The 26675-nt window shown below is 29.9% G+C and overlaps 1 protein-coding gene across 1 annotated transcript in view; it reads right to left on the reverse strand.

Moving 5' to 3' along the window:
- Positions 1-26675, reverse strand: part of LOC148282231 (acetylcholinesterase-like) — a 136155-nt gene that overhangs the window by 31783 nt on the left and 77697 nt on the right. The window contains exons 3-4 of the mRNA XM_088225411.1: positions 24435-24577; positions 21645-21797 (exon numbers count right to left, since the gene is read on the reverse strand). Coding sequence (XP_088081537.1) covers positions 21645-21797; positions 24435-24577 — 296 coding nt within the window. The remainder of the gene's footprint in view (positions 1-21644; positions 21798-24434; positions 24578-26675) is intronic.

Raw genomic sequence — 26675 nt, forward strand, 5'->3', positions numbered from 1 at the left:
AAGCGCAATTTATCATATAACCTGTCAACTCCATCGTTTTTTTCCACCTTACGAGAACCTATCAAACCTGGTAGTTTTTGTGCCTAAACGATTTTCATGGTGACCTACAGTAATCTGAAACCTAATATGCTTTCATATAAATAAAATATGGATGTTGTCTAAACATCATTAAACTGTTTTATTATATCATCGGTCGTAGGAATTGTTTATATATATACAAAAGAGAATAACTTTAGTTTTAATACGAAATTAGAAAAAATAAATATATAATAACTCGAGTGACAACTTACGAGCGCGCACATACCTTAGTTACTCTTCCAAACACTATACGAGACATAAAAATACATATTGATTTTTTTTTTTTCGTAGGACTTTTTCAGTGTACAATTGAAACTTTAAAGATATAGATTACACAAACATCACTCTATCAGATTTAAAATTTACACTAAAAATACATTATGTAATTTAGTAGACATTATAATAATAAATATGTACATCTCCCTTCCCATCCTTATCCTCTCTTTAAGCATTCTTGTCCTAATTCCGCCCAATTTACAATAACTTACTGTTCTTAAAAATAAAAAAAAAACTCTTTGATTGTTAAAAAATATTTACGAGTACATGAAAATAACATTTTTATATGTATAAACTTGTATGTATTTATTTGATATGTAATTTATTTTCTGTACTAATTTTGTATACTTTGTGGAAATCTGTTATTAGTTCTGAGTTTATACACTATATCTGTTTGTTTACTATAAATATGTATGTAGAACTGTTGATTTTCCAAATAAAATAAAATAAAATTTAAAAAATAAAATGAAATAAAATGAAATAAAATGAAGTAAAATGAAATATATTGAAATAAAATAAAATAAAATAAAATAAGCGGAAATAAAAAATAAAACTTATATTTAAGAAACAAAGATAAGATACTTGTAAGTCGTAACGTCTTTTGGCAACAACGCAATTTACTTTGCCGATCATTTTTGTTTTAATGTATTGTATATTTGAGGAGCTGGCGATCATAACACCATAATTTTTCCATTGGCTATCAAATCAGTTCAATTTAAATTAAAAATATTTTCATTCCTTTAAAGAAAAAGTTTTGAAAAAACAATAGACCTACTTCAAACAGTTAATCAAATAATTATCTTTAAAAAAATGCGTGGAAGTACGTGTCTTGTTTTTTGTCTGTCCTGTAAAATTGAGTTTGGCTCTCTTCCGTTTTGTTTGCCAGTTTCTCGTTATAATTTATTTTTTGAAATCGTGAAAGAAACTTGTTTTTTTCAGATTTAATTTTCTGTGCAAATATTTCTAAGTAACTCACTGTAAGTACAGGGTATCAAGTTAAAGTAGAGTTGGGTTCCAACCTCGGACCTCTGATCTGTAAGTTTATGACTCTACCACGGAACTAAAATCCGGTTATATATATAACAAGTATGTTCACTTTTTTTCAGAAAATGATATAAAAAAGCAATTTTTAAATAAAAATAATATCTTCTAGGTACCGGAGTTTCGATAAACATGATAATCAAAATTGTTTGAAAATAACCGATTTCCGAATAAAGGATAGTTTTATGTATACAGGTTCTTATCTATATGTAGGCTTCTATAGATACATTATCTCATATCTGCACCCTTATTCTAATGTACCTAATGTATTACTCAGCCGCTTTGAAAGTTCAATTGACTACCATTTAATGTCAATAGTTACTTAAGGGTAAAATATATTGCTTTCATAGATAAGACATTGTAAAATGTAGCCAAGCAAAGAAACAATATTTTGAGCGTGTTCAAATGTTTGGCTGGATTCCATTTTTCATGACTTATCCAGATTAAAAAGTGTATATTTTTTGGTTACTATTATGAAACGTCCTAACATTTTACATATTTATCTTCAGAACCCTAATTTTTCTAATATTTTTCTTTCATGAATCCTTTTACTGTCTCCTTCACCCGTAACATTGTTCCATGCATTCCTTTGCGTATAACGTAATATAAATTTATTATTTTCCATTCAAGATTTTTTTTTTTTTTTTTATTATATTGAAAACATATTATACATAATTATATACAATATTCCCAAGGAGTTTTTTTAAAAAAAACTCATTTAGGGACATACAGATAATAATTTTTTTAGAGACGTTTTTAAATTTTAAACTATAATATTATTTAACAAAAGCAGAAAAATTAAAATTATGATATACTACAAATTAAAAAGGGTATGAAAAATACTTGAAAATAACAGAATAAACAGAATACTAGGCATGGAAATAAATTCAAAATAATGTTTACATTATGCAATCTGGGAAAGAAAATTGAAAAAGTTTAAAAATTACATGGATGTATATATACATACTGAACTAGTACAAAATAAAATCATTTTTTTTAATTAACAAAATATTAACAATAACTTTAACTTTGTTATATTAACAATATTTTGAGTTTGTCCAAATATTTGTAGACAAGGACTGGATTCAACTCCCTGGGGAGCTGTTTATATTAACATATTACAACAGAGATGAAGAACATTTAAGAGTGTTATATTATGTCAATTGTTTAATTGTATTTTAATTGCACGTTGTTTATTATATTAACCACTTGACGAATTTCACAAAAAAAACAACATTTCAAAAAATTCACAATTGAGAAACCGCATATATTCTATATAAGCTTGTGTACTTTCACATTATTCTACATTTCCTCATAAGCGATATCTCTTGACTTATTGGTGAAGTTTTTCTTAAAGCTATATTCTTACTTTAGCTCATAACCATTCTTTCGAATTAAGTTGTCTAGTGCTAGAGTGTCGGCCTCGTGGTTTATTGGTCAGCACGTTTGCCTACCATGCAGGAGGTCTCAGGTTCAATTGCCGACATAGTTGACATGAAATATTTATTGAAAAATATTCTTTTCACTAAAGTCCCTGGACTAGAACCTGAAACGTAAGAATGATCGTCAAACCTTCATGAAACAATAATGATCAAGATACGCTGCGATTGGTATAATAGTACAGTGCCTTATGCACCATTAGGTGGAGAAAAGGAATGATGATGATGATGACGGGCAAAGTACGCTTTATAGAATGATACAATTCATCAAAGGTCACACAATTTCCAAAGTGATCACTTAAACCAGCTAATGACGAGACATAAGCCAAAATTTCCACTATGTTTGAGTATGTCCAAATGTTTGCAGACTGGCTGGATGTTCTCCTTTTCTAAATTTCCACATTTACAAATAATTTCCTTATCTCGGTTGAGATATAAATCAATTGTATTTGTGCCTCTTAAGGTATATGAGGGTTTTAAAAGCAAACTTAGAAATCTCAACCAAAAACGGAAAATGATTTATTGATGACAAAACAAATAAATATAAAAACCCACCTACCTAAACAATAGCATAATTCCAAATCGTCTCTAAATCTTGCGCAAAAAGTTTCAATTATACTACTTGACACCGCAAATTTAGCGTTATCTATTGAGTTAGTGAAGCATAATTACAAATCTCGCAATTTTTTTTTCAAAGTTTTTCGCAAATATCTCAGTAACTGCTTCAATGAAAATTTCTAACTTAACTTTTAATACTGTCATTTGACTCTTTAGATATGATACTTAAAAGGTTTAATTCTGGTAAAAGTCTTGAAAAATGTGGAAACAATGTTATTATTTTATCAAATAAATAGAAAACTTTGAATAAACAATAATTTCCTAATGTTCATAACTATTTAAGTTCGTAACAGTTTACGTTTTATTATCTTTGACTATAATATACCTACATTAATTACGTCTTGCACTTTTTATTTTACATCTGGATGGTTGTTTAAAAAAGAAAACTTTATTTAGGGTATCATTGGGTCTCTAGTTTACCATATCTCTAGGGTTTACTTGGGTTACGTACGGCTAATTAGATTCTTTATTTACCTGCCACATGATTCTTTCGATCTAAACTTACGTTGATAATAAACCTAGCTTATACCCTACATATATAATCTTACTGAGAACGCTTGGTCAGCCTGTTTCAAGTGTAATGTTTTTCTGTTGATAGCTTAGACAAGATGAATAAATTCTACTTAATAATTCTTTTCAGCTATTATTTTTTTAAAATATGACACAATCGATCATCGAATGGTAAAGACGTGGAAAATTTCTCGTGATAGAATGATACCTTTGTATTTTCCCACGATTCGTCAAATCTTAGACACAATTTCATATCATTCGATAATTTTATCTTTTATAATAAAAAACTCAAGTATGTTGATTGACATAATATTGGTAAACGCGTCTTAAGCTGTCCGCATTTCATATGTTAAAAATCTTGATCTCTTTTTAAGTACATAACTTTTCTTTTGATTATTGGTTTCTCCATTTTACTTTACAACTAACAACTAGTAATCTTAAATATATATTTTTTTTTAATGTAGGATTTATTTCCAAAATGAAAATATGTTCATTCTATGCCTTGTGAAAGCACACAATAGTTTCCGAATTACAAAATAAATATAAAATAACATGATTCTGGGTAAATTAAAAATCTTATATTTAATTTAATTCCATATAAAATCATTTTCCAAAACGATTATGAAAGTTTTTCGCAATACTCGAGTAGTCCAAATATTTTCAGAAAAGTAGGTACTGAAATTTAAAAACAAAACGAGATAAAAGTAATTTTTTTATAATTTATTATAAAAAATATGTTGACAATATTATTTTAATTGTTTTCGAGGTTCTGTCATAAAAATAGGTAACAAGTATAATTATAAATGAAATATTTTTTTATTTTCTTAAAATTTTATTTAACCTTATTGATATTGTTTTACATATCTACTCATTATCTGTTGAATCGGAATCGACACAAATCTCAATTTCATCAATAACATATTTTTATTTATATATTTTGCTTCTTTCCACAACTGTCTGTTGTATTTTTTTAAATTTGGAAGTACAAGCATACTGGCGCTTCCGATGATAACTTTTTTTTTTCTTTTGTAAATCTTGGAGTGAAGATACATAGAGAACAGATACTATATTAAGCAAATTTAATAATATATCCTCTTTAGTATTGATTTTTTAGGATTTCCTCCCAAACGTCTTACGTCCTTATTTCTAGCTTCTTCCAAAAGTTTTCCGATTGGTAAAACAGCTTATTCTATGACTTCAGGATCATGTGAAAATATGGCGTTGAAAATGTTTTAAAAACAGAAGAATTCTGTTATAATCAAAGATATAAATTTAAAACATTTTGGCTTGACGGGCATTGATATTATATTGATTTATTTATTTATTTTTGCACCACTACAGGCCAGGAGGCCCAATTACAGTGGTTAATTACATCACTGAACACCCAGGCTTGAGAAAAATCACATTTTAATTTTTGTATTCTCACCGGGAATTAAACCCGAAACCTTTCGTGTGTGGGTCAAGCGTCTTGACCACTACACCACGGAGGCCGCCATATATATTTTAGTTTTTTTTAGATTGATTGCTGTGATCTTTAAAATCAGATAAAGACCGCCCTGCTTCTTTTATATAATAATTTATTATTTGAGGCAAAAAAATTAACATGGCAGGTGCCGTGGCGCAGTTCGTTAGACGGCTAACTGTGAAACTGGCGTCGCGGGATCGATTTCCACTAGTTGCAAGAAAAAAATTCAAGAGAGATTTTTTTTCAACAGAGTAAAGGGGGAAAGTGTACTATAAATCAACGCATAATACCTTTTTCATATAAAGACTGTACCAATAATTAACTTGAATATTTCTCTACAAATATGTGTATTTTATTTATTAAAAATATAACTTTACTTCACAATTTAATAAAAAATATTTATGAAAATACAAACGGTTAAATAAAACACCGGGATTCATCGCAACACGCCAATATATGATACATGTTCCAAGTAATACTTTATTATTAAAATAATTAAACGTCAACAATGTTTGAGTATGTCCAAATGCTTGCAGACTGGCTGGATTTCCTCCCTAGGGAGTTATTCATATTCAAACTTATTTCAGCAGAGTGGGAAAACATTTTTGAGAAAGGAAAAGCAGTAGCCACTTCACACACTGTGTAACATTCACCATTCTGCCCATGTTTGAACATCCACATTTCCTCAACTCTTCCATCTGTTGACTTTTGTGAAGTAAAAGATCTGAAACCTATATAACGTGGGTGAGATTCATCCGGCTGAACCAAATCACCTACTGGGCAACGCTTGAAAACAATTTTCCAATTTTTATACTTCTTCTTTTACCAGGTAGTTAATTCAGCAATGTTTGAGTATGTCCAAATGCTTGCAGACTGGTTGGATTGGCCACTTAAATCAGCCAATGACAGGTCATAAGCCCTGTAAATGCCTAGACTTCTATATTCCCTTCTCAAAAATATTTTCCCTCTTTGTTGAAATAAGTTTAAATATAATAAAACGTCACTTAAAAAACTTACAGAGTCAAACAACCGCACTCCCAAAATTCTTCAGGCACCTATTCTCAAAACTCAGAATTTTGTTGTTTTGTGCCCTAGTGAGGTGTCACGATTCACATCCGTAAAGGAAAATAGGCGTTATGCAGGCGTTATATAGACGAGCAGAGAAACAACGAAGTAATTTTGCAGCATGATAACGCTTGGCCACATGCAGCAAGGTCTATCGAAATATACTTGGAAACGCTCAAATGGGAAGTCTTACCCCACCAGCCGTTTTCACCAGATATTGTTCCTTCCGATTACAGCTTGTTCCGATCGATGACTCATGGCCTGGCTGAGCCGCACTCTCATTCTGATGAGGATGCCAAAAAATGGCTTGATTCGTGGATAACCTTAAAAAGATTAGTCGTTCTTTCGAGACGGCTTTTAAATGCTGCCACAAATATGTAGAAAGTAGTCGCAAGCGATGGACAATACTTTTAATGACTTATTCATTACTAACATATTACAACAGAGATGAAGAAAATTGAATAGAAGGTAATATAGAAGTCCAGGCATCTACAGGGCTTATGACCTGTCAATGGCTGGTTTAAGTGGCTACTTTACACACTGTGTAACATTCACCATTATGCGTATATTTGAACATCTATATTCCTTCAATTCTTTCATCTGTTGATGTTTGTGAAGTTAAAGAGCTGAAACCTTTATTTATGCCTGGACTTCTATATTACATTCTATTAAATGTTCTTCATCTCTGTTGTAATATGTTAATATAAACAGCTCCCCAGGGAGTTGAATCCAGTTCTTGTCTACAAAAATGTGGACAAACTCAAAATATTGTTATTCATTACTGTTATTTATTTTAAATAAATCATTAATTTTCACAAAAAAACATCAAAAACTTTTTCAGGTCCCCAACCTAAACTATATTCATAAATTATTTTAATAAATGTGTACGATCAAATTTATAAAATGGCTTTTTGTGTAATTATTCGTGTTATAAACAACGCGTTTATGATTTTATAATACCCCATTGTGTGGCTGAATAATTAGAGAATTAACAAAAACTAAGATTAATGATTAATACGAAATACGCACGCAAAGTTTTAAGAAAGACAGCGGAGTCTTAGTACCAATCATATAACATGGATGGAATGTATATGTACAACAATATATATAATATAAAAAATACAAAATTAGTACTACATATAGGTATTACGTATAAATAATTATAAAGATTACAAAAAATGATAATGGAGACGTGAAGAAGTAAAATAAATTGTGTCATACGGCCTCGACCAGGTATATATTTTGAATTCTCTCATCCGCACCATTTTTAAAAAATATAGTTACATAAATTTATTATGCATCTTTGATCAATTTTAATATAGAATCACTACAAAAAAGGCGCCTTACATATGATTATTTTTTTCTTTTCAAAATTCTCAATAATATAGTTGATTCGCCCTATCTTTTACAAAATATTGGTTTCCGTTGTCCTCTTCGTTATACTAGATTAAATTCCCTTTTTTATGTACCAACTTGTAAAAACAATTATACCTCGAATTCATTCATTAGACGTACCTGCAGAAATTATAACGGACTCAGTATTGATGTAGACATTTTTAACTGCACCTTGCATTTGTACAGAAAATTTCTTCATGGGGTCGATTATTTGGGATAGTTGCTGAATGTGCATCTTGAGTAGTTTATGCTATGTATATGTGCCGCATGTAATGTATACGTTTGTGTATGTTTTATATGTGCGTTCATGTGTGTGCGTGGATGGCTCTTAGTGTACATTCGGTATTTCTATTTATTTTAATTTCTTGCCTCCATGGAAAACGCAAATGTCAACAATTATTCTTTACTCACTTAAAATTATTATTTATTTTTTATTTCTTTGTCACATTTAATGTTTATATCTTTTTAATTTATGAAAACTTAATTGGTCTTTTTATGTTAAAAAAATGTTGTTTTTAATACTTATTTTGTATGACTGTATGTTTTCTGAATAAAATAAAATAAAAAATAAAATAAAATAATACATGTTTTGTATATATAATTAATGTTATAAAACTGTAACTTTCCAAAAAAGAAAAAATATACAAAATAAAGAGAAAAACAGAAAGTAATAATACAGTAATACTATTTTTTTTTTAAAAGTTTAACTTTATTGCCACCTTACTTTTCCGTAATTACTTTTCTAAATATACCATTTTCGTTTCCAGGAGAATAAAAAATACAGTTCTGCGTGTGAAATAGAACCAAAACCCTGGACGAGTGTTTTCAACTCAATAGCGGCTCTCAGGTATAAAACAAGATAAAAATTGTGAATCCAGAAATGAGGTACGCCCGTCTTGTTGTGTAGTAGTAGACGCGTTTGCCTACCATTCTTAAGGTGCCGGATTGGTGAAGGATCAACGTGGAATATTGATTTTGAGATAGTTTAAGCTGCAACATTTTAATGTTTCTCAACTGAGGTCGGAAGCGTAAGCATGATCACCTTACCTTTATGTAACAGATTTATTTAGTTTGCGAATGCCGTGCAAATCATGGAAATTTACTTCATTAATCAGTGTTCATTTTGCCAAACGTATAATAGGACTCTTCATGAAACTACGATTTTACTGCCTGGCAAGGTTTGCGACAAAATTATTTCCAGAAATCGTTCTGTTAATTGGCCCTCGCGATCCTGTGATTTGACGCCATTGGATTATTTCCTATGGGGCTGGATAAACAGAGATAGGTATACAATCGTAAAGTTAGAAGGTTTCATTATCATAATCATCATTCCCATTCCGCACGTAATGGTGCATAGGGCACTGCATTGTCGCACCAATCGCAAAGTATCTTGATCATTATTGTTGTACGAAGGTAAGATGATCAGTCTAACGCTTCAGGTACCAGTCCAGGGTCGATGAAATATTCCAGTGTAAAAACACCCTTTTAAATAAATATTTTTTACCAACTATGCCAGGAATCGAACCCGAGACCTCTTGCATCGTAGGCAAACGCGATGAAAATTATACCACTAGGCCAACGAGTTAGAAGGTTTACTTAGATATTACTAAGATATTTTACTGGCCTTCTGGAACATTTTTATTCTGATTCATGGCCGCTATTAGACGAGTAACATTGCTTCATGTATGTCGAACCATAATCGAAAAAACGTCGTAATCGACAAATACAATATTTAAAGAAGAATAAACACACATATTTTTTCAATAAGTTATCCAAAAAATAATTTACAGATGATTATGACATTCTATAATTTACTTATATTTTTTTTTAAATATTCATATCACACGCTACTTTATTTTACTTATTAAATATTTTTTTCCTTCAATGGCAAAAGCTGACTTTTCTTCTTTTTTTATTCTTCCGGTAAAGCGTTGTAAAAGCAAAAGTTGTAGTGAAAAAGCTCCTAATTTATGAATGTTGCCTTGTTTTTGAACTTTGTTTATAGTACATTCTAACTGAACTAGTTGTCATTATGTGAATTGTTATTTCTGTTTTTTTTATATATTTAATTCCGTGTGTTTAAGTTCATTTAAAATTATTATTTTTAATTTGTTTATGCGTCTCTAATAAGTGAACATCGGGTGTGTTATATTGTTTTGATCAATCAACTTCTGCTGTAAGAGTTAAATGTGACGTTAAAAAAACAAACAGGTATAAGTTTTACAAAAAAATTTTTAGTTTTAACATAGCCATTTTCTCTGTTCCCGCTAAGAAAATGGTTTGAAATCTACAGAAACTCATATGGATCGAGCACAGACAAAAAGTTAATTTACTCACTTTTAGTTACAATGGAGATAGCCACGATTGATTTTTAGCTTCACAAATATGGTAAGTCAGTTTAAAAAAAATAATTGTTATCTTTACAATCTATTAATATCTTCTTGATTTATATACCCCAATAATGGAATAATATAACATAATTAAGATTTAACTTAGGCGTCTTTCATTAATTTATCTCCTTTTAACGGTACGTAATTTTTTTTTATTCAATAAACTACATATTGTACAATTTTATCTACCCGAATGTCGTAAACATTTTTAACTTTCTAGTTCAGTTAGTCTTTTTCCGTTTGTACAGGCTTCAAATTTATAAGATTTTTTCCTCATCACAAAATGATTGATGTTTTAATGATTTTATTTTTTTCATTATTTAGGAATATACTCTGAGAACTAAATTATACTTGTATATTAGAAACAAAATTCATTCTCAAAGTATGTTCCTTAATAATGAAGAATTAAATATACACCTTCTGTCACTTCTAACATCGCTCCATTTTTCCGTAGGGGAGGACAGAGAGGATGGACTGCCACACACGTCCATCCTGCCATACCTTCTGAGCTTCATCTACATAAATACGTGCCCTTTAGTTCTGCCTGCTATTAACATGACCTGACTTAAGATTTTGGTTTATCTGAACATGCCACGTCTTTCTTGGTCCTCTCAGTCCTACGTTACCGTTCATTCTCGCCATTTATTTCTTTTCTACCATTATTTTGCTATCCATTCGTTCTAAATGACCAAACCATCTGAGGGACAGTTTCTTAATCTTATTAATCACACCAATTTCAGATTTGCTCTCTCGCCTGATTTTATCATTTGTAACCCTGTCATACATTTATTTCGCACAAATTCTTTTAAAAGATCGTATTTTGACCGCTTTCACTGTACTTTCATCCTTTCTCCGCCAGTTTCATGTTTCACTTCCATACATAAGTGTTCGGACTTAAACTTTTAGCTTCGATTGACATATTTTTATTAGCAATTACTACTTTTAGTGAACCATACATTTTGCTGCCCGCATTTACTCTCCTTTCAACATCTTTTTCTATTCTTCCATCTCTTGAAAACATGCTTTTTACGTACACAAATTCATGTACTTGTTCAAGACATTCACTGTTTCCATTTATTATGCAACGAGTTATTCTAATATTCTCCTATAAAATATTATTTTTGTAGGTTACGATGTTTTGGCTGTCATGACTTGACGTAATTGTGTTTGTATTTCTCACGTTTTCAAACATTAATATATCGTGCATGTTTTGTAAGCAAAATAGGTTTGAAAAAATAAACAGCGACAAATACCTACAAAAGCTACACGACCTCTGAATAAAGGCCAATGTTTGGTTACATTTAGTTTGCGTGTAGTAAAGTGGAAAGCTTACGATAAACGAGCAAAGAAATAAAAGACTATAGCTTTTATACAACCGTAGAGCTTTCTTAAAATCCTCAATTTTATTCGTGCTTAGAATAAATGCATTCCCTAAACGTGATATATATTCCCTTCTCAAAAATGTTTTCCATCTTCGTTGTCAGATATATTAGTCCTGATAACTTCCTAGGGGGCAGAATCCTGTATGCATTTGAACTTAGCGTGTAGGTTGCATGAAAAAAAATTGCTAAAACAATACATTTTATCCATTTTATTTTATTTTTACGTATCTTATTTCGATACATCTTGCCATGGCCTTAAGAGGAATTATATCCTATATATTTTGTAATAATTTACCGGTTTATAGTCCATGATTGATGATACACACACGTGCTATTTCATTTCACCTGAAATGTGGTGCAACGATCAATGGAACGAGTCAAAATTTTATATTTTATATAGAACCATTGTTCACGATCTCGTAACTGTATCCATTTACCCCCTGCACATTTTTTTTAATTCGGATTGAGGTCACTCCTTTGTATTGCTTCTTCTCAATATAACCTTCTGCCTATTCACTTTTAATTAATTTCTTATAAGTCTACCAATAAAAATCACATTTTATCAAAAAATCATTTGCTAAAACAATTTTTCGATAACTCTTGACTTATGTAAGCTAATGTTAAATGATTAATTATAATTTGTTTTTTAAAAAGTCTCCAAGATTCGAATATTTTTGTTTTAATTATGTAAAACTATAAATGATAATATTATTAATTGTTACTGTCTCAGAAGGAGTTTGCCAATTAATGGGAATACAATTATGTATTGGATACTTTTTGTATTTTGTTTTTTTTTAAATAAAAAACGAACATTGAATACAAGACTAACAGTATTGCGCATAACGACGGTTACATCGTTCTGCAGTACATTTACATCGTTCCTACCATAAAGATATGAAGAACAAAGGAACGTGCCCTATAGAAAAACCACAAGGTGTGGTATCGCCAAGTCAGTCAGTCAATCAGTCAGCATCAGTTAGCCCAGCCAGCCAAAAGAGTCAGCTCAACACAGTCACACATTTCCAGCATGCAGTTCAAGTGTGGCCAGTTCAACTCTTTGTCGCCGTAACACTCGCGCGACATCATTTAATTTATTATTTTTTTGCCGTGTAATATATCCGCATTCAAATTACAACCTTATCTCTTCTGTCTATCACTAACTGGGGCAGGATCACCACCTCACCTTTAATTCCTGCATTGGGGACCCCGACGTGACCTACATATATATCAAAAGCGGCATCTAATGTATCGCATTTTCCGTGATAGGTTCCACAGAAAAGGGGTTTTAAGGACTACATATTCGCTTTAGAATTCACACGCCTCCGCTTTAAGGAATAAAAAAAAGCCTCAGAGTGTCTAGAGAAAGGATATTATTCAACGAAATTTGTTAAAAAAATCTTCTTTGAATCCGTTCAAGGGGAAAATAGCAAAAATAGATACCCGAAGTATTCCATAAAATTTCAACAATATTTTGAGAATATTCAAATGTTTATAGACATGTTATTAACATTGTCATTCTCTTTTTGTACCTGATGATGCATAGATCACTGTATTGATATCTAATATCTCAGACAGTCCAGGAAGAGTGACAAGGAAATATTGCATTCTAAAACCACCATTAAAACTAATATTTCTTTATTATTACGTACGGGATTTAATCTAATACACATTTTTTTACATAATTGGCCTGAAATTTTAAGATGTACATCTCTTTAAGAAGGTATAAGAAAAGTCCGCGACTGCATATTATTATTTTTTTACACTTTCCCTATTAAGAAAAAGTCCGTTTATGTTTTTCACTCATTCTTCTAAGTATTTATTGGAATGACTTATTTTTAAAAAATGTTTATAAAACATAACGTAAAATCAATAAAACAGCGTTGCTACACAGTCACTAAGGACTTCCTATAAAAGCTGTTTATAAATGTGGGTTTTCTACATCTGGGTTCCATTATATGACCTCTCAATGCCTGTTTATAGTGATTAATTTTTAAGAATCAATTACAAAATCTAGGGGTTGTCTCAAAACATTTGGATTACGTTAAATATTGATTTATTTATTACAGCCATACCCAATTAGTACAAAATTAAAGTTAAATACATAGTTACATAATATAAAGAAAACAAAGTTAATGGTAACGGTAAAACTTAGTAAAAGTAATGTGTAGTAAAAAAAATAATAAAAGACTTATAGTAAAAAAATTAAGTATAGAAGAAAAGTAGTAAAAAAGATATGCATTTTAGGTTTGTAAGTCTTACATAGGCACACATTGTTAGGCACAAAAGTTCAGCAAAAATAAAAATAATTAGACATTTCTATGAGTATATTATACAAACAGACTGAATCTCCGGTTCATCGATTATTGTTGCAAAGTCAGTAGTACTTACTTCCTGTGTACAATCGAATGAGCATAAACCCATCTAGGTAGCAAGTATGACTGCTTGTATGTATACTGTTTCAGGGGTCTCAAACGAATTATTTTATTTATTATATTAGATTGATTCAATATATAAACGTATATTTTAGTCTCCCTTTGCACGGGTTTTCTCCTACTAGGCATTACTCGAAACAATGTAAACCTATGTAGGTAATTTTAAAAAACATGAAAAAAGTAAAAAATTATAAAACAAAATAATAAAAAATGTACATATATCCTACGTCTTAATCTAGAACTGAAGTTGTTTTCCTTCAATGTCATACAAGGAAACTAAAATGAGGTGAATGTACTTTTTGTTAAGTATTTTTGTACTGATAGCAAATTGACTGTAAACGTGAGCCAATTAGAGCTAATTTTTTTTTTCCACTTAGTTATAAAGACTTTTTTTTAGTGAATTACTACATATGAATTGATTAAAAATGTGGGAAAGGGAAAAAAGACACTACCAATAAAATAAATACTGAACAACTTTGTTTTTAACGACTTTTTTTTCTACTGACCGGTTTCAAAGCTTCTTTATCAAGGTATACTTAGCTAATTAATTATTTTCTATTTTATTTTTACAGTGATCACTTGATATTACATCATTGATACATATTATGGAGCTAATAAGTCAAGTGAATTGTCATGTTGTTCTTTGAATGACGGGAAGTGTGAAGTGAGATGGATACGATTTTTAAAACTAGACCTAAGTGGACGAAATATTGTTTATTTAGTTATTTATTAATTTTACCTTATTATGAATCACTTTTTTAATTTTTTACATTAAGATTTCCAAGTGGTGTTATTTTAATACTTTTCCTTCAACATTAAGAACTTCAGTATCTTTATTAAAATTATGATAATTTTCTATCATATATTTTTTTCAATACGATTAGACACAATATTAATGATATCCTGTGCACCAGTACATGCATAAAAAGGAATGATGATGATTTTGTGGCATTCGAGCTTTTTCCTAAAAACCTTCTATAAAATATGAAAAAACGTGTTTTGGGGTCAAAAAAACGGTAAAGCTATGTTGGTTTATTGATGAATGAATTGATCAAAAGCTACATCTATTCTGAAACGAACACATTGTCTGTCAAACTAATGTATACAGTAGTAATAAAAATAAACACGTTATTTGGATAAAACTTAACATATTAAAACATATTTTAAGAACATTTAAGAAAAGGTAATACATAAGTCTAGCCATTTACAAAGCTTATGACCTGTCAATGGCTGGTTTAAGTGGCCACTTTACAAACTGTGTAACATTCACCATTCTGCCCCTATGTTATATGTAAATATAAACATTTCTCCAGAGAGTTGAATCCAGTCCTTGTTTTCAAAAAATTGGACAAACTCAAACTATTGTTGTATAAAACTAGTAGAAATTTCATAATGTGAATATAATGGCTTTAGTCTAGGAGGTAGGTGTAGCTTTTAAGTCTAAATAAGGTGAATAAAAGTTTTTTTTTAAACCGGTGCAAGAAACTTAAAAACGAACTTTTTAGACGTTTATATTAACACTAACATATGTTTCCCTAATGTTCAACCCGTAATTAATTGGTTATTACATTAAGCTGTAATTAAAGATGTTTTATGTTTGAGTCTAAACTAAATAAATTCCTTTTCTCGTTGTTTTGGTACAATTCATAATTTGGTGATATTATTTGACAGAATACTGGCAGTAGCTACTGCTTTTATAATTAATCTGTACTATTCGTTGGTAGAAGTAAACTTGAGAGTGGCTCTCTAAATTGGGTGACGTCTGAATTAAAATACTGTTTTATCCTGATGAAGGTTTAAAATATTATTTTATATTTTTCTGCATAAGGGAGTGCTCTTACTCTAACCAAGTGAGTATCTTGAAGGTATTCTTTGTAACAGCTGTTTGAGGATTTTAAGTAGGGTTGCCAATTTAATCGACTGAAAATCCGGGTGATAAAAAAATAAGCGACTACCTTATATCAAATAATAGCAGAACATATTTAATAACACATAGTTTACTAGTGAAAAAAATGTGATATTTTAGCACTGTGGGATACTTTTGGTGAAGCAACTATATCACTTAAAGTTGATGGTGAAGTACTTCGATAGGGAAAAAACTTAATCATCAATCACCGACATGAAACGATTTCAGATCAATTTCAGTCATAAAACTAGCAGAGTAAAAACATATGAATTTCTTGTATTGAGGCTTAACTTAACAAGCTTCCCGCCGAGATACAGAACAATACTAGTCTAGAGCAAAGAAGCACACAATCAAAGAATTTTTTCATAAAAAACCAAACCTTCAACTGATGCGTTCAATTATTTATTATTATTTATTCAATAACAGAACACAAGCCCTGTTTCAAATTTCTATAAATACTTTTTAAAGAGATTCTACATCTCTGTTAAGGCTGTAATCTCACAAAATAATTGGGAAATTATACAATTTAGAAAAAATAAATAAAAACGCACATGATAAAACTGTTATTTTTTAAAGTTACGTGAAATTTTCTTAAAAAATGTACTTAAACGTTTTGTAAAACTACAATATAAATTCCTTTCGACCGGCAGATTACGCTTCTTAAAATTTAGACCAAACTTTGGTACATTTTTTTCTTTATTGCACACTTTCTGTACATAAATAATTAATGTAGATATAAGGGCGGACATATTGCCTTAAGGCAATTTCTTCATACCTTTACTACATTATTATCATATAAAGACTTGGAATTATAGTAAAATTTGGTTTAATAATTTAATAAATTGAGCAAATTAACTATCGCGCCAAAACCTTAATTTTTTTGTTTCTTAAAAGAAATACAAGCATTTTAAATTAAATAAATTTTGAGGTATTTTTCAACAATTTTTAAATTAGGGCATATGACTACAGCCTTAATAATATTTGTCAAATTTCATTTTATTCATTTCTAAAACCTTTCGACGAGCGAACGGAAATTAAAATGTTATGAATGAGGCAAAAACGTTCTTGACCTGTTTCTAATTTTTGGTTTATATATTAGAAATATTGGCAGAAATCTTCAATGAAAAAGAATTTTCAGCAAAAATTCAAAAGTAAATTCTTTGAAATAGGTTTATTTTTGGAAAGGTATTCAAACACCCACGCATTTTCATTTTGTTTATCAAAGGTAGATGTTTAGTTTACTTAACTTCTGGTTAACAAATATTTTGGAAGTTAAATGTCAAAGAACGACGCTCAAAACCTGTAAAAATGATATAACATACAATTTTTGAGTTTGTCCCAATTTTTTGGATATTCTTTATATTATAAAAAAAATAATCATCATCTTTATCATTCCCTTTCCGCACCTAATGGAGCATAGGGCACTGCATTGGTATACCAATCGCAGCATATCTTGATCATTTTTGTTACATGAAGGTAAAATGATCAGTCATTACGCTTCAGGTATCAGTCCAGAGACTATGAAATATTCTAGTGTGAAAATACCCTTTTAAATTAATATTTCATTTTAACCATGTCGGGAATCGAACCCGAGATCTCTTGCATAGTAGGCAAACGCGCTGACCAAAACGCACTGACCATAACGCGCTGTCACTAATTCCTGACCGGTTTTTATTAAATTTTTAATTGTTATGTACATTTTTTATTACTTTCCAAGAAAATTATCGTCTCTGTCCAGGCAAATGAAGAATATACGAGTAGTTCGCTGTTTGGAAAAGAACCATAACACTGAACAAATGTTTTAGACTCGATGACAGCACTTATGTTAAAAATTTTAAAAATAATGATTATGTCCGAATGAGTCTGCTTCTTATTGTACTGATTGGTAAGTTTGCTTGCCATGCTTAAGTTCCCGAGTTCGATTCCTAGTTGTATCATCGTAAAGCATTTTAAGGGAGTTTTTTTTTAATCCGCCGAAATCAAAAAATATATTTTACAGAAAAACAGTTTTTTTGTGTTTCGTCCGTTTTCATCAGATCAAGTATGATATGTCAAAGTAATTTTAGACTCAAGTATGGAATCAGATCAATAAAATACACGTTCATAATAACACTCACGGATCAAAGGTCCGAGGTTCGCACTGCGATGCACGCAGCATTATTCTTATTTTATAATAGTGAGTTATTTACAACTCGTTGAAAGTAACCACTTATGTATTTTTATGGCATTTTTAGGAGAAATGTAAAATTTTAAAGCTTAATTAGTATCGGATTTCACTGGTTTTGCTGCAAATAATTGTGTTTATAACGGCACTTTTACTTTGAAACTGATAAGTTTCGACACAACACTTACTCTGAGAAACATCTCTGAATGTGTTTTTACAGCAATATTTAACTATTTCTGGATCTGCGCTGATATGATACTGATTACCATAGCTTACATGTAACAGATGATCAAAATCTTAATTCGACTATATCAATTTGAGTCATTTCCTCAAATCAAATTCTTCTTATATTTATTTTAAAGAAAAACTTCCATTACCGTATTATTCAATGACTGATTTCAACACATGTAGTTTAAACCAGTCTTTTATAATACACATACCTTTGTCTATATATTGTCTTCGGCCTCAATAACGTAAAACCAGCAATCTGCGTAAACAAAATACTTACTTTGCATTGATTTTTTAAATAATTATCCAATTAATTTGTAGTTAACTGAAGTGTCCAAAAATTCCTTGCTTTTCATTTAAAATTCGCCATAACTTTCAATGTTTGAGTAAAGCTCGCCAATTCCAATCAAAGCTGGTTTTTAAAAGTTTTAATTAAAACGTTAATACGTGAAAAAACCAAGTGGAAACTTATACTCGGCAAATAATTGTGTTAATATTCTTGAATACCAACCTGGCAAATAATGAGAGCTTTTAAAAGTTTATCGCATATTCAAAGCATGATTCTTACTTGATAAAGCAATGTAATTTTTCCAAATCAAATAAATGAATACAAAGTTTTTCAACAATATTTTAAGTTTGTCCAAATTTTTTTAGACAAGGACTGGATTAAACTCCCTGGGGAGCTGTTTATATTAACATCAACAGACGAAAGAATTGAAGGAATATAAATTTTCAAATATGGGCAGAATGGGGAATGTTACACAGTGTGTAACGTGGCTACTTAAACCCGCTATTGACAGGTCATAAGCCACGTAGATGCCTAGACTTCTATATAACCTTCTCTTAAATGTTCTTCATCTCTGTTGTAATATGTTAATTCAAAGTTTTTCATTTGACCGTTTGATTGATATTAGTTAGAAAATTATAAAAATTAAAACCAGCTAAAATGTAGCCTTGAAAACCCAAAAACATTGCTTTTAATATAATAATTTACTTTAATTAACAATAATTTGAATTAAATTTCATGCCTTATTCGTTTAACAAGTAAAACAAATCTAATTTTAAAAAAAACTGGCAACCACAACAGTAATACTTAAAAAATATTACTTTAGTACGTACCTATTTCATAGGCTAGTATTTTTTGTATTTTTTTTTTCAAATTTAAATCGGGTTGTGGTCCCGTTGCAAATATTGCCTACATATGGATCAGAGGTCCGAGGATCGAACCCCACTCTATCCCAACTTGATTAACATTTTCTAATAGTGAGTTACTTACAACTCTTTTAAAAAGGCCCCCGAAAATGGATATATTTGTATAAAAAGAAATGGCACAAAGTTAGCGCCTTTTACATAAGTATCAGGTTAAACATACATTATTCAATATACATACAGGTTAGTGAAGTTAAGATATAAGTAAAATATATCAAACAAAAATAATAATAACTTCAACTAATACTTATTTACAGATATTATTAAAGCATTATCTTTCTTTTTCATTGTTGCCTTGCTAAATATTAGCCACGTTATGTTAATGTTAAATTATTCTCAGTTTTACTTAGTTATATTTATATTTAGAACATAAGATTTTCTCACTTGAATTGTTATCTTTTATTTATCACTTTAGATACGTTATGTTTCTTTTTTACGTTTTAGCAGTTTTTTATAAAAAATATTTTACTTTAACAAATTTGTTTAGTTTTAATTATTCAGTTGAATTTTGTAGTTATATTTTATATAATATATTACATAGTGAATTGTTTATTGATTATTTCGGTAAAACTTCTTTTTGTAAAAGGTTCTTTGAACCGTTGATATATAAATAAATAAATTATATGGGTCAAAAAATGGTACAAGATCAATGAATATTGTATCGTATAATTAAAGATTGGGTGATATCAATCTGAGTTCAAATTCAGAAAAATTTGAATACGTCAAATTTTTCAACAAATATTTGAATCCAAACCTGCGCGCGCGTAAAAAATGTGCACGCTTTAACTGTTAACTTCAACTGTCAACGCGTATTAAGTATTTAACTTGTTGCTAATGTCACTTTGTTTACCCTCGGACTTATTTGTTTCACTACGGTTTTTCATTAAACGCCTACCCTTTTTTCTTGAAATACTGATTTTCAATAAGGATAACGATTTATGTTATTTAGAAACCTAACGTTGATTGATTACTTATGGCAGGGTAATGTATTGTTAGTTGTCAGTCGCGTCGGTTGTAATAAGATGGATAGCTTTTGTCAACTGCGAAATTTGCCACTTTATGTCTTGGCGCCAAAAACATCGACGTACTGTGCTCGCTCAGTCGCAATTTTCAATCCTAGAAACTCCTCCGGATAAAAAACCGAATAAAATGGCCCAATATTTAGAACAAGAATTATTGTACAGGATACTTTGAGAAGCTTTAAATTTAACAGGAATGTTGCGTCTCAAAAAACAAAACAGTACGCAAAAAATGGACAGTAAACCGCTGAAACAAAAGTTACTACACGTGTGCATCGACTATCTTCCAGGAGTTAGCCAGCAGCCAATAGACTACATGGTGGCAGTATCTACCTACAGTCTACAAAAGCTACTTTTTTTAACTTTTTAAAAGGAATAACCCGCTATGCCTTTATTTAGAGGCTTGTCAGCAAGTGGAATAGAGTGGATATGGAAGGAGAAAATTAAAAATACATTACAGCACCCAGACTGAGAAATAAATCTTTCTTTATTTTTTTCTTGCTATTGGCTGGAATCAAACCCGTGACGCCAGTTTCACAGTTAGCCGTCTAACTAACTGCGCCACGGCTCCTGTCTCTACTCTACGGATACCTGTTTTTATTTTGTTTACCATAATGTTTAAACAGTGCTTCATTTATTTTATTGCTTACCTCTTAGCATGAACACTTGACAAATTTATTTCTATATGCTATGTTTATGTTTGTGTTTATTTTTAATACATTTGTCCATATAATTTTGAGTTGCTAGCATTCCACTCGTCCATGGGCTCTATGAATGCAAGACGTGCTGTAATCAAGCTCCCATCTATTATAATTGAAATATATCGTAATTGGAAATAAGGAACTAGAATCCTAACCATCTATGCGCTCTGTAGCTGCAAGACTTTCACAAAAATTGCGCTTCATAAATTATCCAACTGTAATAATACTACACAAATTAAATTAAACGTGACAAGTTACACTAACCACACTATGAAATAGGTTATTATCGGTGTCATTTTTTTAAATCACGAAAAAATCCTACTTACGTGAGTGAAGAAGTAATAGTATACTCTCAGTCCAGCTTTAGACATAACTTCTGCAAAGTGATTAGTAGGGCAGATGAAAAAGTAGTCTCCGACGACGTCAGCTATCATCTTCTGGTTCAAATATCCATCAGAAATCTCCTCCCAATCCGTGTACTGAAATAGTAAGGAGATAAATAGTTACTGTGAATAAGAAGGTAGAGTTTAGGTCAGATGTCCGAAGTTCAAACCCTGCCATCCCCCATGGTTATTCCCATTCTCAAATGTTGTCATTTACGACTTATGCGGGTTTTAGATGGTGCAAGAAATGGTACAATAAGTTGCATAGTGCTTGAAGGCAGAGTTGTTGTGTCTTCCTATTTAATTCAAGTATAAACAGCTATATTTTAATGAAGAAATACAAATTTTCACAAAAATAGTAATATAGTAACCGAATAGTTTCTTTTTTTTATATTTATTTATTTTGTTTATTAATTTTTCACGCCCTTTATGATTTTACATACATGAAAGTTATATAAACTATGAGTATATAAACAACATTAAATTTAAAAAATACAATTTAAAGCAACAAAAGATAGAACAGTGCTTAGAAGTAAAGTTGGTATAAAAAAGGAAGATAAGTATATAAACAACATGACTTTAAAAACATACAATATAAAGTGATAAAATATAGAACTGTGTTTAGAAGTTAAGTTGGTTTTAAAAAAATATATGTATATGAAAAAATATTTTTTATTTTTAAATAAGCTAAATAAATGCAGTTAAAGGCTTAAAGCAGCTAGGTACATAATGTTATAAAATACAATATGAGCAGAATATTAAGTTCTATTTGATATGGAACATATGCATTGATATTTAAAATTTACTTTAGATATGATTGGATTTGAAAAATAATTTTAGCTTATTTTATACACTTGACGTCAGGAATAATGTTGACTTACTTCAAGACTAGTTTATAAACTTTTTTTGTTTATTTTTTTTGCCTATTAAAAGATGTTTTTTAACCTATATTGGTAGGTACATAAACATAAAATATCATACCTCTTATCCTTACTACTGAGAGAAAACTAAATCAAAACACCGAAACCAGAGTTTCTAAATAATTTGTTTCGTCATGAAGATAATCAAAGTAACGCCTTAAGGGTCCAGGAAGACAGTGATTTTCAACACTTAAAAACATTTCGATTTTGACTGATTCAGGAATCACACCCGAGATCTCACGTACGTTAGTCCAACACGCTAATCCATGTGATAGATAGTATAGAATTAAACATACTAAAAGTTAATTTTTCAGTAACTAAATATAATATATGTATATTTATTTTTCATGTATATTTATTGAATAAATTTTTTACTATATATAAAATTACAAAATGGTTGGAACATATTATTTAATGAATAATAACGTTTCTACCACTCTAATAGCGTGAAAACTCGTGTTTGGAGAGGGAGTACGTTTTACATTTATTTCTATACATGTTTATATAGTATCTATTCACATATTATGCTATGTGTATAATTCACATCTTTCCATTCCTAGTGCCTAAAGCCTTAACATTTTTTTTTTTTTAAATGACTGGTTAGAAACGTTGTAAACGCCTACAATTTCAAAGTTTTTTTCTTTTCGAAAAATTTCTTTGTTGAAATAAAATTATGTTTTTTGATGTAATAAAAATGATATTTTTACTATCCAACGGTGGTGATAAGGATTTTGGATCAGATATATTTCACTTTGAAAGCTACCTACGTTATTTTAACGAACACATTTGTTTTCTTTAAATCCTTAGTAGTATTTCTTCCACTTGAATCTTACAGAGATTTTTTCTAAGTCAACAACTAAGATTTTTTTTGCAAGCTCAAGATTTTTAAGACTTTATTCTGCTTTTCTTTTGAGTTTGTTTAGGTTTTCTCATTTTAATCATTTATTTCAAATTGCCTTCGTTTCCGTGTACAAAATATTTTTTCCTACAATAAAGATTTTCTTACTGAGAATTTCGGTTTTTAGATTTTAAAACAACAATTTTCCTTTTTGATTCATCTAAATCATAATGATTTAGTCGTTCGAAAAATCTGCATAATTACCAAAGAGTTTTAAAAAAATGGAATCTTAAAAGATTTTTTTTTTAACCATTTTGAGAAGAAAAAAAGTCTGGGGATTCCCAGAGGTTAAAGAATTTGCAGAAATTACATGCCATTTACTAGAGTAGGGTACATTATCACGTTACACTCGGTCGCATTAACCATTTGGCCTATATTTGTGTCTGTGGAAATCAAATTCGGTAAAATCCATTTTCACCATGCACATTGGTGCATTTTTAAAATATGGATGCTTGTTTGGATTTTAAAGTGAGCATGTGATAACTCATCGCCTTTTGTTTTTATTTTCCTTTTGTTTTTTCTTTTTTTTAAGATTAATTATAAGTAGTGAGAACCCTTACATAGACAATAAATGACGGATTAAATTAAAATTGGTTATATTTATTGGTGAATTTATTCAAAACTAGTTGAATCCACTTTATTTATTCAAACGTAGTGAAATCCAAAAGAAATCTTTATTTATTATGTATACTGTTAAATCTCTTATTATTTTATTTTCATAAAATACATTCATATCTTTCTTAGCATCTAGATCTTGTTCTCTTAATAAATTAATCGAATTAGGATAATCTATTACAGAAAAACGCTGTTCCTGAAAAATCGTTTAGTCAGGATTCAATTCTTTTTTATACTAACCACATTTGTTCAATGAAACAGAAACAAGAGATTTTGTAAAGTAAATTAATTTAAATTTACCTGAAAAACGATAGCATCTCTTCTTAGTCTTGACATGTTTTTGAATATCGTGTCTACGATATCCAAAAACTTGTCTCTTTGTAGAAAGCTCGGTCCATCTTTTTCAAAGTAATCGATGAAATCATAAAGGATGAAATATGTCCCTGAAAAAAAAGCGATCGTTATTAATTTTGTATTTTCTAATTTAACACTTTAACACAATTATGTAATTATAAAATTCACATTCTCGGCAAATAAATTAATATTTTAAAAAATCAGTGTCCGGGCGGATTACGAATACAGTTTTATGTGTAAAATAGAACCAGATCCCTGGCCAAATGTTTTCAATTCAAAAATCACTAAAAATAGAAATCGGATGGAGTTAAGTATTTGGCGCGTTCTCCTACCACGCTTAAGATACCGTGTTCGATTCTTGGTGTGGTTTTTATTAAATATTTGATTTAAAAGTGGTTTATCACAGAAATGTTTTGTGGTCTCTGGTCTGGAACTAAAAGCGTAAGATTGGTCTTATCTTCGTGTACCAGATTAATAAGAATCGCTGCGTTACGAAGTGTTGTGCGCACCGTCAAGAAAACGATGATGATGAATACATCATCTACATATAATTCACGGATACTTGTTTAAACCATAACCTTAAGAAATAATATCAATAATAACTCAGTGTGGTATCACGGTATCAGTATCAAACGCTCACCGATTGATTATCACTCTACCACAACGTGATAACTGCATATGTTATAATATTATGTTACAGTAATATACTTATTTATTTATTTCATTAATTATTTATTCTATTAGGTAAACAAACAGTATGTACACATATATTGCCAATTTCTTTGTATATTAGTGTAAGAAACTCATGCACACACCAAAAAAATTGTTTACACTTAATACAATAATTTAAATTATGTTCAATATAATAAATGTAAAAGAAACGAAATGTAAAAATATATATATAATTATGATTATAAAGTTAAATATCTGCTTTTCTCAAAATTTCTATAATTTTTTACCTAAATACATTGTCACAAAAAATATCAGCCTCGGTAAATATATTGTTATATTGGTCGCATATTCTAGGTATTGTAGATTGTTTAAAATAGTTTGTTGACGCGTTTTCAGTGTAAAACAGAAGATTTTGTCTTATCGGTCTAGATGGCACACGGAATGGAAGTCTTTCAAGTAGGTTTGGAGAATCAATTTTTTTATTTATTAATTTGAATAAAAATAACTGGTCTAACACTATTCTTCGATTTTTAAGAGAGTTACTCCATGGTACTGCATACTTTCAGCATGATTAGAAAAGTTATTGTTTAACCGGTAGTCGACCTGCTTAAAAAAAATTGTTGGACCATTTCTAGTATATTAATACTTACTTTATAGTAAGGTGACCAAATAGGAGTCCAGTATTCTAGCTGGGGACGAACAAATATTTTGTAGAGTTTTTCATATGTATCTGCACGTTAAAATGGTTTTGATACTCGCATAATAAGTCCGACCATTTTATAAGGTTTTTTCAGGACTGATTCGATATGAATAATAAACAGTAGTTTTGTATCAATAATAACACTTATAGAAACCTATAGAAACCTAACGATTTTAGTAGTAAAAAGAGATACAAAAACGTGAATAATTGTGTTTAATTTTAAAAATATTTATTTAAACTTGTTGCAATAGAGAAGCAAAACACTTTTGAGTGGAAAATATGGAAGTCTAGGCATTTACAGGGCACATGACCTGTCATTGGTAAAGTGCGTCACAAAAGTCAACAGGTGGATGAGTTGAGAAAATGTGGACGTTTAAACATATTCAGAAAGGTGAATGTTACAAAATGTGCAAAGGGGTCTTTTTAACCCGCCAACGAAATATTATAAGCCCTGTTAATGCCAAGACTCACATATGCAACGAAAACGTTTTCACATTCTATTGCAACAATTTATAAATTAAATATATTTGTAATGTTATTATTAGAACACACATAACAATATGTATGAAATGTGTGCCCTACTTTAAGATTTAAATAAAAAATAAAAAATAAATAGATCTTTATAACTCCCAGGGAGGAAATTCAGTCTGTCTACAAACATTTCGACATACTCAAAATATTGTTTAAAAAAATCTTATTACATAACGGTGTCAGAAACTCTCGATTAATAATACTGCCTCTTCTCAAACTAATGAGGATGGTTATGTCTTACATTTGTGTTCTTTAACCAAGCTTTTTCAAAAACAACATGACTT

This window comes from Micrasema longulum, unplaced genomic scaffold (genome assembly GCF_059751315.1).
Source record: "Micrasema longulum isolate JH-2025_06_02 unplaced genomic scaffold, ASM5975131v1 h1tg000357l, whole genome shotgun sequence".
Lineage (NCBI taxonomy): Eukaryota > Metazoa > Arthropoda > Insecta > Trichoptera > Brachycentridae > Micrasema > Micrasema longulum.